General features: G+C 36.4%; 2 protein-coding genes across 2 annotated transcripts; one reads left to right on the top strand and one right to left on the bottom strand.

The window, feature by feature from the left end:
- Positions 1-1,445: 1,445 nt before the first annotated feature.
- rsad2 (radical S-adenosyl methionine domain containing 2) lies at positions 1,446-7,857 on the bottom strand. Its single transcript, XM_059353459.1, has 6 exons — positions 7,527-7,857; positions 7,277-7,438; positions 5,809-6,038; positions 5,283-5,432; positions 3,075-3,107; positions 1,446-2,365 (listed from the first exon to the last, which is right to left on the bottom strand). Exons 1-6 carry the CDS (start codon positions 7,849-7,851, stop codon positions 2,201-2,203), a joined length of 1,065 nt encoding a protein of 354 aa, XP_059209442.1. The 5' UTR covers positions 7,852-7,857; the 3' UTR covers positions 1,446-2,200.
- A 1,805-nt stretch (positions 7,858-9,662) lies between these two features.
- cmpk2 (cytidine monophosphate (UMP-CMP) kinase 2, mitochondrial) lies at positions 9,663-16,509 on the top strand. Its single transcript, XM_059352555.1, has 5 exons — positions 9,663-10,274; positions 11,081-11,195; positions 12,583-12,784; positions 12,988-13,221; positions 15,784-16,509. Exons 1-5 carry the CDS (start codon positions 9,684-9,686, stop codon positions 15,902-15,904), a joined length of 1,263 nt encoding a protein of 420 aa, XP_059208538.1. The 5' UTR covers positions 9,663-9,683; the 3' UTR covers positions 15,905-16,509.
- Positions 16,510-17,292: the final 783 nt, after the last annotated feature.

Genomic DNA, 17,292 nt, shown 5'->3' with positions numbered 1-17,292 from the left:
ATGGAAAAAATATTAGACCACCCTTTTTCTTCAATTTCTCTTTCATTTTAATTCCTGGAACAACTAAAGGTGCAATTGTTTGGACAAATATAACGATAACAAAAATAGGTCATAAGAGTTTAATTTAAGAGCTGATATCTAGACATTTTCCATGGTTTTCTTGATAATAACCAAAAAAAAACATGAAACATGGCTAGATATCAGCTCTTAAATTAAACTCTTATGAGCTAGTTGCTGTTATTATATTTGTCCAAACAAAAGTGCCTTTAGTTGTACCAGGCTTTAAATTGAACAAGAAATTGAAGAGACAATGGACTAATATTTTTTCCATAACTTTATCTCATTGAGTTCAATAAATCTGAACTATCCCTTTAAGCAATCTTTAAACTGCAAAACAAAGCCCCTGACAGATTTGTAGTATTATGGATGAAAATAATACAGTAAGAGTGCAACATTGTTGCCTCTATTAAATATGTTCTATGTTCTTAATAACATAAGTGTGTCGGGGGAATAAACAAGGAAGGACTTTGGTGTTCCCGGACCTGAAGAGGATGTCTGCCTGTGTTAAAATGAACAAGAAACTGAAGAAAACAAGTGTGGTCTAATAATTAATAATCCATGACTGTATTCTGTCCTCACATATCAAACAGGAAGTAACGTAACAGTTACATTCTTAAGCGAGACAACAAACGTTTAAATAAGAGTCTCTTCAAAATAAAGGTTGAACATTAATAACATGATGCTTGAAGGGCAACACACTAGAAGAAGATTTCTCTCTAGCTACCTTAGGGAGAATAGTTTGGGCGACTAAAGACTACTTATTCTTTTTTTTAAACTACTTTTAAAGATTAAATTGACAATTTACATATACCCAAAAGCACATAATGCATTTTAAATGTCAGTTTACAAGTTCACAACGTTTTTAAACTTAAAACTGAGTTTTGCTGAAGAAATTGTCATTTCTTTGTGTGTATTTCCCATAGACTGTATAAAATATATTTCCCCCCAAAGCAAGCTACTGAAAAATGTAGTTAAACTACTAGTTCAGTTACATTTAGGTCACTGCTCCCCTACACTGTTTATGTGTGACAATGGTGTCTTACTTTTCAACTTACTTAATAAATGACATAAATGCAATAGATTAAATGTGGATTATATATACATATATATATATATATGTCATACATCATATATATATATATATATATATTTATGATGTATGATATATATATATATATATATATGATGTATGATATATATATATATATATATATATATATATATATATATATATATATATGATATATATACATATATATATGTGTGTGTGTGTGTGTATATCTTGATATCCCAAATCTCTTTTGTAAGTGTTTGGTTCCTCCTATATTCCTAATTTTTCTTCTTGCATTTTCCACACTTAAATCATGAGATTTGAGGATGGCAAAATAAATATATTTGCCTGTAAGACAAAATGTATTTATTCTGAAATGTAGTTTTCGTGGTTTTATAGATACATTGGAAGTAACAGACTAAACACATGAAAAATGAAGAGGAGAAAATGGTATGACAACAGTTGGGCTGTGAGCGCCTCCTGGTGGATATTTTTATAGTTATCTATTTGCCCAATAAAATAAATAATTCTTGGAAGTAGAAGAACATGCATTAGTGATTCATTAATGTTAATTTTAATCAATTTAATAATAATAATCATAATCATAATAATAGAATATCACAATTTCTTAGTTTGTTTCTATTTTCTAATAATATCTAATATCTGAAAAGTAACTAATAGCCAAAGCTATGAAATAAATGCAGTGAAGTAAAAGTATTAAGCAGCATAAAATAATAAATAAAGTAACTCAATATTATATGTGAGTAGAGCACTTACTTTCCCCATTTTTAAAAATGGAAAATGCTGAAATGAAATAAAACACTCTTTTAAATGAAAAATATATTTTTTTATTAAATTCAATTTGCTCACAAGCGTCTGCAAAGCAAGTAAAAAAATATATGACTTATCTATTTATTAAAAAAAACAAGCTTTTTATTTTAACAATTATATATTTTTTAACAACATTAAGCAGTGCAGTAAGTTATTAAAAGCAGCACATAAATACAGATAAAAACTGTGAAATCCAATAATCTGTGCACTTATCACTCATCAAAGGTAAATGGAAAATAAAAATCCAGGAGCAGGTTTCTACCACTCCAGCTTCATGTCGGCTTTGCTCCACACGTATTTCCCTCCTCTCTTTAGAAACATTTTTTCATCAAAGCCGCTAAACCGGATGGCCTCCTTCACGCCCACATCAAGCACAGACTTGGACGGGTCCTTCCGTCCCTCTCTGCAGTCCAGGAAACGCATCTGAAAGATGAAGAAAGAGTCAATTAGCTACACATTTAAATGCTGCCCAAATGTGCTTAGTTATCTGGAAAAGGAACAGTTAAAGGGAAAATAATGGATCTTAACCCATAAGAACCCACGGTGACACGGGTGTCACAAACATTTTAAATGTTCTAGTAATGTTCATGTATGTTTAACATACACATAAGTGTGTTTTTTAGTGTTCTACAGCTATAGTAGCTTGTTGAGAAGCCGTCCAATAAGGCAGTGTTATTTATATTTATTTCTTATCGATTTCTTATTATTTTGTTACTTAAAAACAAATCTGAAATGGAATTTGTTGTCTAACAGCACTATTAATGTCACAATTTTGATATATGTTATGGAGATGAAAACAAAAAAGGCAGATGATTCATGGTTATTTGTTTTTATTTATTATTGATTTAATATTATTTTGTTAGTTAAAAACAAATCTAAAAAATAATTTATCGTTAAACAGCGCTATTAATGTCACAATTTTGATAAATGTTGTGGAGATGCAAAGAAAAAGGCAAATTTGTGTTTCTGTAAGCAGAAAAGGTGTCTAGTTTATTCATTTAAAAATAAGAAATATGATAAGGTCCACTTGGTCTGTGGTATATCCCCCATAATTTTCCTTTTTAAGGATTACTGGGTCTGGGTTCTTATGGGTTAAAGTGTGTTTAGTCTATAAACAACATACAGTACTTACATATTCATCCAGGATCAGGTAGGAATTCCTCATCTGGAAAGAGACAGACTTCAGTTAATTAGCCCAGTGCAGTGATCATGGCTGACATTTATGATTATACAATCAGCTACATTTGCACTAGTGCTGCACACATTGGAAAAGTTATAGAAAATATAAAATTTGATTTTTTTTAAATCACCTGTTGCAGAATATATACGAATAAATAAATAACTGGAAAATGTTGAATATTTTGAAAAGTTTCAATTTCAGAAATTCTTGAAGTAGAAGAACATGCATTAATTAGTGATTCACTATTCTTTGTGGCTTTGTGGGGCAAATTTAATAATTTAATTTATTATTATTATTATTATTATTATTAATAATAATAATAATAATAATAATAATAATAATAATAGTATTATTTATTATAAAATATAAACATGTATTTGATGGTTTATATTTTCTAATAATATCTAAAAAAGTAATATTGATTATCTACAAAGCAACTAATAGCTTAAATATTTTTGAAATAAATATATTTTGACTGATACTGTAAATTGCAATATGATGTTGACATTGGATAAATAATAATAGTAATAATAATAATAATAATAATAAACTATGATAATTTATTTGTTGGTTTATATTTTCTTATAATATCTTAAAAGTAATATGGATTATCTACAAAGCCACTAATATCTTAAATATTTTTGGAAATAAATATTTTTACTTTAAATTGCAATATGATTATGACATTCGAGGGAATGATCAATTCTGCATCGTTATTCTCATTTTCATTGAAAAATATCTTGAAAATGATTATAAAGTGATTGTGTGAGGATCTGAAGTAAACAAAAACAGTTTCATAAGTCCGCCATATTACATTTTGAGGCAGGGACATCGATGCAGCAACAAAATACTGAATTCATAATGGTATTATGACACATATTTTTCCTCTTCCATTTACTTTAATATTCCACTCTCTGTGCAAACTATATAAAATGTGATGATTCACTTCAAATACATTTAGAAAGAAGCAGTATTGTTTATTCCTCATTTATACCCTGGTTTTGGTTCTTCATGTTTAACTCGCTATAATTTTGCCTACCCAAAATAAGATGTTTCTGGGTGTATGGCCATAAGTTTTTGAGCATGTAAAACATATCTACACTGTAAATAATTCACTGTGATTTTTACAGTAACTTACTGGTAGCAATTAACAAGTAACTTACTGTAATTATTATTTACAGTAGAACTACTGTATTTTTATTTACAGTACTGTTTTATACTGTAAAATAAAAAAACAATGAAACACTGTGATTTTAGTTTTATTTACAGTTCTGATTTGTTTACTGTAAGAATAAAAACATTGTTAAACATTGTGATTCTTAATGGTACTCTATATGTCAATATGGTAAACAATGCTGTTAATTTGATAATAATTTCATCATTACTTTTTATAGAAATAACTAGTAATTGCAAGTAAATACTCTATACACTGAAGAAAAGAATAATATTAATACATTTACTGTTTTACAATTGACTTCCATACTGTGTTTTGTATGGAAAACATTACTTTAAGTTAATTATTTAAACAGCATTTGTATAGGACTGATTCTGATAAAAAAAATGATAAAAATTGATAAAATACAGTAGTCTACTTTACTTTTCATACTGTCTACTGTGTTTTTTCCACAGTAATGCTTTGACTACTGTGATTTTGTCACAAGGACCGATTTTTATTGTAAATTATACAGCACTATACTGTAAAAAAACAAACACAGTGATGAACTGTGAATCATACAGAAAATGACTGTAGATTTCAGAGCGATTATTTACAGCAGGGATGGGCAACTGGAGGCCCGGGGGCCACATACTGCCCGCACCCTCACTTGAAGTGGCCCTCAGTACAACTACATGCATTTGAGCATGAAATCTTTAAAGTGCAGTGTAAAAATGCACAGTTACTTCTTGCAATTAATTGATCAAACCTTTTGTATTCCTATTTATACTGTCATACATGCATTTGAACATGAAATATGTTAAGTTACTGCACTGTAAGCATATTTAAAATTGCAGTTTCATCATATCTGGTGAAGTGCACGGTCCTATATGTGGCCCTGTGGTAGTGTTGATGACAAATTGTGGCCCCTCCAGCATTTAAGTTGCCCATCCCTGATTTACAGTGTAGTCGTATTTGTTGCCAGTGATAAGAATCTCATCTCATACCTTCTCATTGGACTCCGGAACAAGGCAGGAGACGCTGCTGTGTCTGTCCAAAAAGTCCAGGAACTGCTGCTCGCTGATGACGAACCTCTCGGCCTCTCTCAGAGCTGCCTCTCCTGCGTTCTCCCCATCAATCAGCAGACACTGGAACACCTGAACACAGGAAGCACAAGCACAGAGGGTGACCCAGTGTGTGAGGATGTGATTCTCACCAAAACACTCAATCAATCAATCAATCAGACTTTATTTGTATAGCACTTTTCATACAAGCGAGATGCAACACAAATCGCTTTACATCAAAAAAGAAAGGAGAAAATAAAATAATGATAATAAAAAGATAACAAAACATAGAAACAAACACCCTCCGCCCATATGGGGCTCAAAGCTAAGATCACAATCTCCAAGGTTTTAAACTTGTTGAGAAGGGATAAAATTCAGTGTTTGGAGTTTCAAGGTTAGTTTCTCTCTCTGTGCTTCAGTACCGATAATTAAAACTTCGGTTTCTCACACACTTCCTTCCTGTCGTTACCTTCCAGCGGACTGGGTTGAGCTGCTGTATGTTCTCCGTCATGTCTTCGTCCACGTTGAAGGTGTTGATGACCGAGTTGATTTTGAAAGCCACTTTGTACTGCTGGCACCAGCTGCAGATCTTGTGAAGGTTGTCGATGTGGCTCTTCCTGCCCTGAGCTCTGCCGATCAGCTGGTTGGTGTCTTCATCAAAACTGTCACAGGAGACGGCCAGGATGTCCAGATCGTCACCTGGAGGAAAGAGAGAACATCATTTTGAAATTCTGCACTAGTGCCAAATAAAAGCATTTTTATGCTCCTGACAGTGGCGGTTCTAGACCAGTTTTACTGTGGGGGCCAAGGAGGGGCCAGTGTTTTATCAGAGGGGCATATTTAAAAACTGCAAAGATGATATTTAAGCATTCAAAAGCTTTATTTTACCTTATTTAAAAATATAATTTAAGTATATTTGGAAGATACAAATACATTGATTGAGACTTACCAACAAGAACAGTTATTTTTGTACGACAATGATATTTCTCATCTTTGTGCACAATTCCTTTTTTTTTTTTGAAAGTGCAGTACAGTCAGAATGATCTTTTTTTAAATATACACAAGCTTTTATTGCTTTTATTTAACTACACAATGTACACAATTTTGGGTTCCTTTTGTGTACAATGCAATGTTGTTTGAAGAAAAAATAGGTAAGAATTGTTCCGTCATTCATCGTTTTAAATTGATCATTTCATTATTAATTTGACACAGGGGCCACAGCAGGGGCTAAGGGCTTCTTCACAGGGGCAGTGGCCCCTGTCGGCCCCTGTGTAGAACCGCCACTGGCTCCTGACTACACTGTAAAAAAAACCCTGTTGTTTTCAGAAAACCGGCAGCTGTGGTTGCCAGAACTTTACTGTAATAAATACAGTGCAACTTTTTCTAATATAATGGTACAATGATATTAGCACTTTTGGTTTCACATTTAAGATTTTTTTTTTTAAAGATTATATTCTACCATGAAAAAATTAAAACGTTTTTCCATCAAAAGAAACGCTGTTCTGTCATATGATTGACAAGAAAATACTTTATAAATGCCGCATAAATTAAAGAAAATTGTAAATTTGTGAATATGTGTATATTGTAAATATTACAGTACATTTTTGTAAGAGATATGGTGTTTAGTACATTTAACAGAGAGAAAAAGTATTTTTACAAAAAATAAATGTAAAAATTACAATGATGTATATTGTATACAGTATATTTTTGCTACTTTTTACAGTGGAGTAATGTATTTTTCGCCCCCAAAAATGTATAAAACACTGTTTTTTTGGCTGACGGTATTTCATTGTTACTGAAACTGAATTAACCCATTTATCATTTTACGGTCTTTTACTGTCATGGTTTAGCAGTTTTTCACTGTAAAATCTACAGACATTTTTTACAGTGTAGTGTTCAGTTTGTCCTACAATGCTGACACTAATTTTAAGGCTTACCATATTTCTGGAACCATTTTTCTTTGATCATGCTGCCATTGCTGACGATGCTGACACTGGGGAGCTTCAGGTCCTGTTTGCAGAACTGAACTAATTTCCCCAGAAAATCTCCTTTCTCGTGCAGGAAAGGCTCTCCTCCAGAGAAGTTGATCTTTTCCATCCCTAAGAAAAACAGCAAAGAATTTAACTCTATGCAAAAGGTTTGACACAACCCAAGTAAAAAAAAAAAATACTGATCTGTCAACCTTACCTGCTTCCTTTAGGAGTTTGAGCCCTCTCTTGGCTTCATCCAGAGGCAGGACGAAGGATGTTTTTGCAGTGTGGAAGCAAAATCCACATTTGTAGTTACACTTGCGCGTAAAATGATAGTTGACGCTTGTTGGAATCGTCGCATTTTCCACTTTGCTTTGGTCCACTTTTGTGCCAACAGGTGGAACAGATGGTGTTATTTCCCTGCAGGCAAGGGGGGTCCAGTTACAAACTTTTGAAAAGACGCTCGCCAAAAAGGAGTGCAGAGTTGTGATGCAGAGCTGCAGCAGCTGCACGGGAGACGCGAGCACAGAGGAGAGCAGCATCTTCACACCAGCCAGTCAGTGTTGGCGCTGCGGGTGTTGACGCATCTTATATAGAGCTGCTAGGCATGAATCAGCTAAGAAGGAAAGTAGATCAGCTGAGTTTCTGTTTACAAACATCGAAAACGAAACCCAGCTGGGTGCAGGTGACGGGCACTGAAAACGCGACTTTGCATTATTTATTATTATAGTCATCTGCAGATGCAAAAATGAAACAAATAAGAAACTTTATGGGAGTTTTATTTGGCATAGAGATTAAGACAGGTCATTAAATATAATAAATTCATCATAACAGTTATATATTTATCAACTTACACAAACGCAAAAATAATTTAAATGCATGCTTGTAAAGGGGTATTTCTGTTATTTCGTGCATGAGTGTGCATTCTTTGCTCTTTTTTCCCAATTAAATTTAATTTTATTGTCATAAACACAATAGAAACACGTTTCATTGCACAATGAAACTCGTACTTTGCTGTCTGGCAAATGCCAGAGAAGATAGTACATTTACATTTAGTCATTTAGACGCTTTTATCCAAAGCGACTTACAGGAAAAAAGGTCAATCAAGGTATAGTGCGATAAGAGCCATCAGCCCGCATCAAATTCAAATCAGAGATTTGAATTTGATGCGGGCTGCAACAGGTAGCCAGTGGAGCTGGATGAGCAGCGGTGTGACATGTGACCTTTTTGGCTGGTTGTAGACCAGGCGCGCCCCCGCGTTCTGGATCATCTGAAGGGGTTTTACTATGCAGGCTGGACGGCCCGTCAGGAGGGTGTTGCAGTAGTCAAGTTTTGAGATGAAAACAGCTTGTGTCAAGAGTTGAGTGGCATGTTGAGTTAGGTGAGGTCTGATTTTTCTGATGTTGTAAAGTGCAAAGCAGCATGACCGGGTAACTGAGGCGACATGACTGGAAATGGTGAGTTGGTCATCAATCATCAGCCCTAAGTTTCTCACCACCCTGGTGGGGGTAAGACACAGGGAGTCAATTTTGATGTCGATGTTGTGGTGTATTGTAGGTTTAGCAGGGAGGACCAGCAGTTCAGTTTTTGAGAGGTTCAGCTGGAGGTGATGTGCCTTCATCCAAGTGGCTATGTCTGAGAGGCAGTCAGAGACCCGTGCAGAGACTGATGGGTAGTCAGGAGGAAATGACACATAGAGCTGAGTGTCATCTGCATATCAGTGATAGGAAAAGCCATGTGAGCGGATAACCTGACCCAGATAGGTGGTGTAGATAGCGAATAGCAGGGGCCCAGCACTGAGCCCTGGGGAACCCCTGTAAGAGAAATAGAATTAAAAATAAATAAATGTGCAAATATACAAAGACAAATATACATTTATGTAAATATACGGTTGCAAGAGAGGCAGGTACAGTTTAAATATTTTTTTTAAATTGCAAGTTGTGCTTTTTGTTGATTTTAATTACTGCCAAACTCAGTAAAAGATCACTGCAGGTCTCAGAGCTATGCAGAGGAATTCTGTTTTTCTTCATCTCTGCCTCCTTAATAATAAGTCATTTACCCGAATCTATTCTGTCTACATTTATAATAAACCACACCCTGCCCCACCTGAGGAAGTGAGCACCTGCCAAGATAATGTCAGCGATATATCACCCTGCTGTGACCAAACCAGTTTGCTGACTTCTCTTCTCTCTAAACATAACTTAGAGCCATTTCTGAGCATTTCCCTGAATCATCACTCTGTGTCCGATAAAGGGGTTAAGTTTCGTTTCTCCAGTAACTTTCGTTTTCCCTGCAGCAACAGCAGCCAGCTTATGTAACGCCTCAGCCAGCTTCATTAAACCAGAGGAAACTGGTCAATAGGGTGGTGGAGCAGATGGCACGACGCATGATGTCTCTTCTCCCTCAGCGGTCCTCTCGCGTGTTTTCAGTGGAGCTGAATGGAGCACCTTTCTACTTTTCGACTCAGGAGGCGCACCGGGGAGAAGAAGTGCCCAATGTGTTCAGAGAAACACAACCCGATACACGGTGCTACTCCCTCCTCGTCTGCAGCAGCGACACAATCAGACGTGCCAAGTTTTACGGCGATTTGAAAGAGAAATTGCTGAGAGATTTGCCTCCAGAGTGCCATTTGTCTCCCATGTGCTCATTCCTGCCAAATGTCAGGGACTCTCTCCTAAAGGGGTACTTTTTAAAAGATAATTCTGAGAGTTCTTCCCCAACAGAGCGACTTTTGAAAGATTTAACGCAGCGCGATCCGGTGCTTGTGTGTTCATACCTGAGAGGTGAGCATGGTCATCTGTGGACTCAGCACCTGTGGTCTCCAGCAGACAGTCAGACGATGGAGAAGTCAAAGGATTTCTATGTGGTGCCTTCAGAAGCTCCAGAATATCACCCATCTACTCTCAACATCATCAACTCTGATGTTTTCTACAGCTTTGAGGAGGCCTATGACGTTCTAAAAAAGGTTATTTAAGTCTCATTATGTTATGCACACACTTGTATTACAATAACCTAAACCAGTGGTTCTCAACCTTTTTTCAGTGATGTACCCCCTGTGAAATAATTTTTCAGCCTAGTACCCCCTAGTAAGCAAAGCATTTTAGGTTGAAAAAAAAAGTCTTAAAAACAGAGCGCTGTGCCATCAGTGTCTGATTTATTAAACTTTGAAACTGATAAACATACAAAATTCAAACATTTGAAAAAAAACCTATTTCAAACATTTTAAATGTTAGTAATCCATGACTAAACTTATTGCTTTATCACTAAAATATAGTGTTTCAAACTAATGTAGTACAAACAGTGACCATATAACCATTTAAAACTATAAAATGAACCATTTAAAACTCCATAAATGTGCAGAACACTGCTCATTTAGTCATTTGTAGTGGTCTCTCTTGAACTATTTAGAAATAAAAAAAAATAAATAAATAAATAACTTAATTATAAATAAAGATTTGTGCACATAAAAATAATTACCAACATAAAGTGTCCTCTTTTGGCATCATAGTAAAGATCTATGTAAAAATCTCACATACCCCCATTGAGAACCACTGACCTTAACAACTAGTGTGGATATATTGCTTCATGTGTAATATATGGCAGATGTGCACCCTCTTGTGGTAGGGGAAGGTATAGCAGCTTGTGCCTTAATGCTTCCATTTATCTGTCAGTGCCAGGTGGCCCACAGCAGTGTGTGTTCATGCGCACCGCAGTCTATGACTCCCTCCTGCCTCCTCTCACAGCAGCAAACTGATTCTGTCTGTTCTGCAGTGCGGTGACATCATCCCAGAGGCGACGTCTGTGCTGGAGCTGCTGCCCAGCAGAGCGGAGGCCAGAAGTAAACCAGACTTCCCTGTTATTGTCATCGAGGGCCTGGATGCCACAGGTTAATGCCATTACCTCATAAATAAATATGAGTATATCAGTTTGATGTATAGATGTCTGGCTAAAGTGATGGCCAGTTGTTCCCTGCTAAAGCCATTATCTGCCAGCGAGCTTGGCCTAATGGAATATCATGTATCATGACCTCAGGAAAGTTACATCACTGTGAAAATGGTTTATTGAAGAGCTCGCTCATCTAATACGCTTTGCAAACCTCATGAAAGCTCAACCATGTAGGTAGGATGGGAACTTTTCAAGAGTCCCTTCAGTCCCTTATTACCATAAATGGATTACTGAACGGACCCAACAGGCACAGAGGCAAGGGCCTAAAGTGTACAGGGCCCACCTGGCCTTCACCTACAAGATTTTACTCTGAGAGACACACAACAAGCAGGAAGAGACTCAAAATGACCATATATATATACATATATACATATATGATGACTACAAAGAGATGCAGAAAAGCTGCAAAGAGACACAGACTCACAGCGACTATGAAAAGAGGTAAAACAAGTAAGACACAAAGAAACTACAGACAATTTAATTTAATTTAATTTTATTTAATTCATTTATTTTTTTTATTTTTTTCCTGTCTGTTTTTGGTGTCCGTCTCGGTTGTTTGTAAGTGTTTGTATTATATGTTGAAAAATTGAAAAATTAAATAAATACTTTAATAAAAAAAGAAAAAGAAAAAAAAGAAACTACAGACAGATGCAAAATTACTACATAGACACAGAATGACCTCACAGCGATGCATAGACACAGAAAATGACGACAGAGACACAAAACAACTAAAAAGACACACAACAGACAAAAAATATTACAAAAAATGATTACAAAGTGTTACAAAACAACTACTTAGAGGTAAAAAAAAAAAAAACTACAAAGTGAAATACAACAACTCCAAAAAGACACAAAACGACAACAAGGAGACACAAAACAAATAGAAACATAATGACTACAAAAGAGGGCACAGACAACCAGAGACAGAGCCCCAAATAATTATAGTGATACTAAACAATTAGAAAGAGACATAAAATTACCAAAAAGAGACATAAAAATACAAAATCACAACAGACAACAAGGACAAAAAAACATCTACAATTAGACACACAATTACCAGAAAAAGAGACACAAAACTACAAAGAGATAAAACATTTTTACAAAGAGACACAAAAGAGCAACACATTTTTAAAAAGCTATAAAGTGTGTGTGTCTTGCTCCTATAAAGGAGAGGTGGATCATTGGTCTTATGATCGGCCCATGCTTATTGCATATCAAAAAGAAAATACTGATGAATTCTACCTTTTGGTCTCTGAAAACTTTCCCAGGTTTGAGTTTTTTCTTTGCATGTGAGGTGATTCTTAACTTCCTCCCTCTCCCCATCACAGGTAAGACCACTCTGACTGAGTCTCTGAGGGAGACTCTAGGGGCCTCTCTTCTGCGGTCCCCTCCCCAGTGCCTGTCCCCCATGAGGGCCCGATTTGATCGGGAGCCGCCCCTCATCCGCAGAGCCTTCTACGCTCTGGGGAACTACATCACAGCAGAACAAATAGGGCAGGAAGGCAGGAAGACAGCTGTCATCGTTGACAGGTAGAGACAGCTGAGGTGTCGCAGGTGTTGTGACGTTTGCCTCTCTCTGACCTGTTTTGTGATAGAGGGGACAATAGATACATTCCGCAGAGATTTAGACCTACAATTCAGGGTTTAACATTTCCTGCTGCACCTGTGAGTTCCCTGATAATCCATCCATCCATCATTCACCTTTCAATCCACCATCCACTATCTGTCCCCAGGTTCTGGCACAGCACAGCAGCGTACGCCATCGCCACAGCAGTCAGCGGTCCAGTGTGCAACCTTCCAGCAGAGGGTTCAGAGGTTTACCGCTGGCCCAGCGACCTGCTGCAGCCCAGCCTGGTGGTCCAGCTCACCGTGGACCCCGAGGAGAGGAAGAGGAGGCTGAGGGGTCGAGGTCTAGGAACGACTGAAGAGGAGCAAGAGCTGGACCACAACCAGCTTTTCAGACTCAAGTAAGATATCTGCATCACATGCACGGAATATAGATGGAGGATACACATGTGTTTGGGTTGATGATCAAGCGTTTAACCCATTGAGGCCTGAAACGCCTGTAAAACCTCTGGGCAATTTTAAAATAAGCCCCTAAAACCTGAAGTTTTTCTGAAAATTCAACAGAAGTGTCAATGCTTCTACTAAATAATAGATTTTTCAGCCTATGTAGCAAATAAAAATGAAATTCAAAAAGTATTTGAGAGCTTATACAAATACTACAATACGACGTGTTCGCTTTCCAGGCTTCAATTGGTTAAAACAGTGAGTATTTTTAATTATTTTCATTATCGGTTAATCGCTGATTTCTTATTTGATCTTTTAATTCATTGTTTGGTGCATGTCTTTAAATGGCTTCAGATTTACACCCAAATGTCCAAAATAGTACTGGTATTGACAATAACTGTGATACTAAAATAAATGTCATGTTTATATCATGCTTATAATACATATATGATGATATTGTGTAAATAATCCAGCATCTCTTGTATTAATTATATTTCCATTTTCACTTTGTTGTGTAGTTATGATTAGAGACTCTATCTCCAACTCACTACAATCGTTATTTGAGGGAAATTAATTTGCCAGAAAAGAGATAAAACACGCAATAAATAAAATCATAATGAGTTTGACTGATTTGACAGCATAATTATAAAATATATTTTTAAAATTTCTTTAGATATCGTGATAATACCGTTATTGTGGATTATTTTGGCCACAGGAATCACACAGTGAAAAACTAATATTGTGACAGTTTTGCTTTCGTCCAAATCAGGTTTTGCTTTATGTCTTATTATCAAAACTGTTTTCTTATTCATTTTCTGGCAATCCAATATTTGATTAACCAACTTTATCATTTCAGCAAAAATACACTGTTGCCCATAAAGTAGGAATCATTTTGCTTTCAGGCACATTCCTCTGTTAATTTTCGTTTCATTTTCATTGTGATACGTTTTGAAGAGATTTATTAATAAAAAAAACGTTTTAAGAAGATATACACTCTATCTGTCAAGAATAAATCACATTGTCACAATCATTTCATGGAAAGAGGTAAAAAAATATTTTATTCCAACTTTATGAGCAACAATGTAGCTAGATTTCCTTTCCAAAAGCAAGTGAAAGAATCTGAAAAGGAGAAATTGTTTCAAGTGCAAATAAACTTGTTTCAAGGGATCCATAAAACAGTAACGATCGTACCACCAGGGTTATCTGCCTCATTAGAAGATTTCTAGTGAAAACAAGTTAAATTGCACTGGAAAAAAATATTGAACCAAAAATTTCGACCTGTTCTAAAAAAACATCAAGTTTAAAGATTGGAAATCCCTAAACCACATAAACTGATTTTTAAAAATATTATTAAAATGCTTAATGGGCAAACTAAGAAAGGCATGTAAGTTTATTTGCATTATATCCACTCTCCATTAATCTGGTCCAGCTGGACAGCACTGCTGTACGTTACAATGACAGAAAGACTGAAATAAAAAACACAGTAGACACACTTAGAAATGTGACATGTGTGGACAAATGTTCCCCAGTCTGTGATGAAAAAAAGTTCTCTGCGAGTGTGAAAACATGAAACCACAGATGGGCTACAAACTGTACTGCACGTTCCACTGAGTCAGGTCAGCTCCGTCTTAGTCTGATCCATCAAACACTTAACAATCAATTACTGTCCCGTGGGGGAAGCAGCTGATGAGAAAGAACAGGTGATTAGTTGCTGAGCTGTTGTGCTCCATTAAGCTGGTCAAAACTCGCAAGGCACTGGCTGCCCAGATAGTCGCTACGCAGACAGGTCGATGGCTACTTTCATTCATCCTCTATCCTGACATAATGGCCTTTCCACACGGGACAGCCAGATGTTGGAGCTGCAGAATTAGAAAGAGGAGGGAGCTGACTGTCTGCCGCTGAGAGAGTGAGAGATTCCGCAGACTTGGTCAATCACTATCACAGGGTCTATTCTTCATTTGTCTCAGGAAATGGCTGCGCTCTGAGCCATCTGTGTTGTTTCTCATACTAAATTTCCCACATGTTGTGCATTTAATCACTCTCTTTTAGGGTTGTCAAAAGTATCGATACTCAAAAAAGTATCGATACTAAAACGTTGTATCCGGATACAATACTCATTTTCAAAAAGTATCGAGTATCTGAAGCTTGTTATCATAGTTGCAGTTTCTTTTTGCACAACTTTTTTTCATTATAAATATTTAACCTGTGGTTCTGTTAATTTTTACATGTTGCATTTTTCTTGTTGATAAAAATATTTCTGTTAAATTTTGGGGTCTTTGTTTTTGTCCTTGTGGTATCGAAAATGGTATCGAGTATCAAATATTTTCTTGAGTATCGGTATCGAGTTGAAAATTTTAGTATCGTGACAACCCTACTCTCTTTGCTATTCACCGAAACAGTGCAGTCAAATTACTCAAAATTGTCCTGAAAACTGATTATTCAGAGTGATATAAAGTGCCATTTGCTGTTTATATGCTTATTGTCTTCACTTGTTGACCGATGTGTTTGTGTGTCTGCAGAGTGGAGAAGGCTTACCAGAGGATCATTGGACCAGCATGCGTCACCGTGGATGCAAGTCCTTCTGCAGACCAAGTGCTCCAACAAGTGCTGCTTTTAATTAGGGGCAAATGCCACTTGTAAACAGTTTCCCATCTCCCCTGCTGTCGGCCAAGCATCAAGTGGATGCAGTACCTCCCGCCACCACTGGGTGCCAGTAAGGTGTTGTGAATGCACCTAGTTAGTAGGAGGAATGATGGTTAGATTGGAGTGTGGAGAAGAGATTCTTTTCAGAATGAGTAAAGGTTGAATGGCCAGGGGCCAGAACTGCATGCTACAATCAGAAATACATATTCATGCAGACACGTAGACACACACACATGCATGCACAGATTCTGACACACACACACAAGTATTGTCAGGAAGAAGTGTGCACTTAACTGCTGTTGTGACCTCTCAGAAATCAGACACAGGGTAGCCTTCAGACACAGTGTAGCTGCACTTATTGACTACCACTTGTATTTGTACCGACACAGAGAATATGGATAGAAACATTTATATAAGCACCAGTCAGATAGGTTTCATCTGTGCACACCAACAGCAACATATAAAAATATATAAAAGAGCTGCAAGAATTAAAACATTGAAACAGGATCTAATTTAAAGTCAGGTGAAATACTTTTAATTTATATAAAAAAGTTGTTTCAAATTAAAATAAAATGACAGTAAACATCTGTTTTGTGTGTTTTTTGTCTTACATAAGCCTCCCAGAGAAGTTATACAAACTCTATATGTTTATATAAGTCCATGTGAACTTTCTGTGACACAATGTTTTCAAAATAAGAGCCTTTTTAGCAGCTGGCAATCCCCTTTAGTTCAACTGTGTGATATTGACACAACTGATGCCACTTGTATTGATAACCTGTGTGTCTCACTGTGGAGCTATAGAGTACACTGAGAACATACAGTGCTGTTTGTACTTGATGTTCTCATGGGCTCGGGCTCGCAAGTGTGCACACATATGGACAGCTACTTGGGTAAACACACACACATGGACAAGCTGCACATTTACTCAGATCATATACTGTAACTCATATAAATATAAATATATATGGAGGAAGTGTATATTTGGCCTATGTGATGGGAAGATTAATTGGAGGTTTTAGTAATTATGAGCTTGGCAAAGCTTCGGGCTGGAGAAGACAGAGTGACCCATCTCTTTTACTGTGATGCATCAGCAGAGCGCCAACCACTGCAGACCCTATTCATATGGCAATTAATGGAGCGCTGTATATCAATGTCATTCCTGTGCTCCCCCACATAAGCGCATGGATTACTCCTACTACCAATTACGGCAATCCAATGTTTTACTGAGTGGAGAGGTGCTGTGGATGCAAATCATACCATCACATGTAATCACATAAACTAAAATAAGGTGTCATTATGTTTATGGAGTATGGATTCCAACATGAGGTAAGTATCTCAGAAAGGTTTATTGAATCCGTAGGCCCTCGGCTGCATGGTGACGCTGT

Source organism: Centropristis striata, chromosome 16, assembly GCF_030273125.1.
Source record: "Centropristis striata isolate RG_2023a ecotype Rhode Island chromosome 16, C.striata_1.0, whole genome shotgun sequence".
Taxonomy (NCBI): domain Eukaryota; kingdom Metazoa; phylum Chordata; class Actinopteri; order Perciformes; family Serranidae; genus Centropristis; species Centropristis striata.
This window is presented reverse-complemented; position numbering and strand designations above follow the sequence as displayed.

Bases quoted from the DNA above. Each gene is read 5' to 3' on its own strand.
- rsad2 (XM_059353459.1), bottom strand. From the start codon at position 7,851: ATGCTGCTCTCCTCTGTGCTCGCGTCTCCCGTGCAGCTGCTGCAGCTC. The intron at 3,108-5,282 runs GTATGAGATGAG...GTCTCTTTCCAG, and splicing joins TTCCGGAGTCCAATGAGAAG to ATGAGGAATTCCTACCTGAT. The intron at 2,366-3,074 runs GTAAGTACTGTA...TTCATCTTTCAG, and splicing joins ACCTGATCCTGGATGAATAT to ATGCGTTTCCTGGACTGCAG.
- cmpk2 (XM_059352555.1), top strand. From the start codon at position 9,684: ATGGCACGACGCATGATGTCTCTTCTCCCTCAGCGGTCCTCTCGCGTG. The intron at 10,275-11,080 runs GTTATTTAAGTC...TCTGTTCTGCAG, and splicing joins CCTATGACGTTCTAAAAAAG to TGCGGTGACATCATCCCAGA. The intron at 12,785-12,987 runs GTAGAGACAGCT...ATCTGTCCCCAG, and splicing joins ACAGCTGTCATCGTTGACAG to GTTCTGGCACAGCACAGCAG.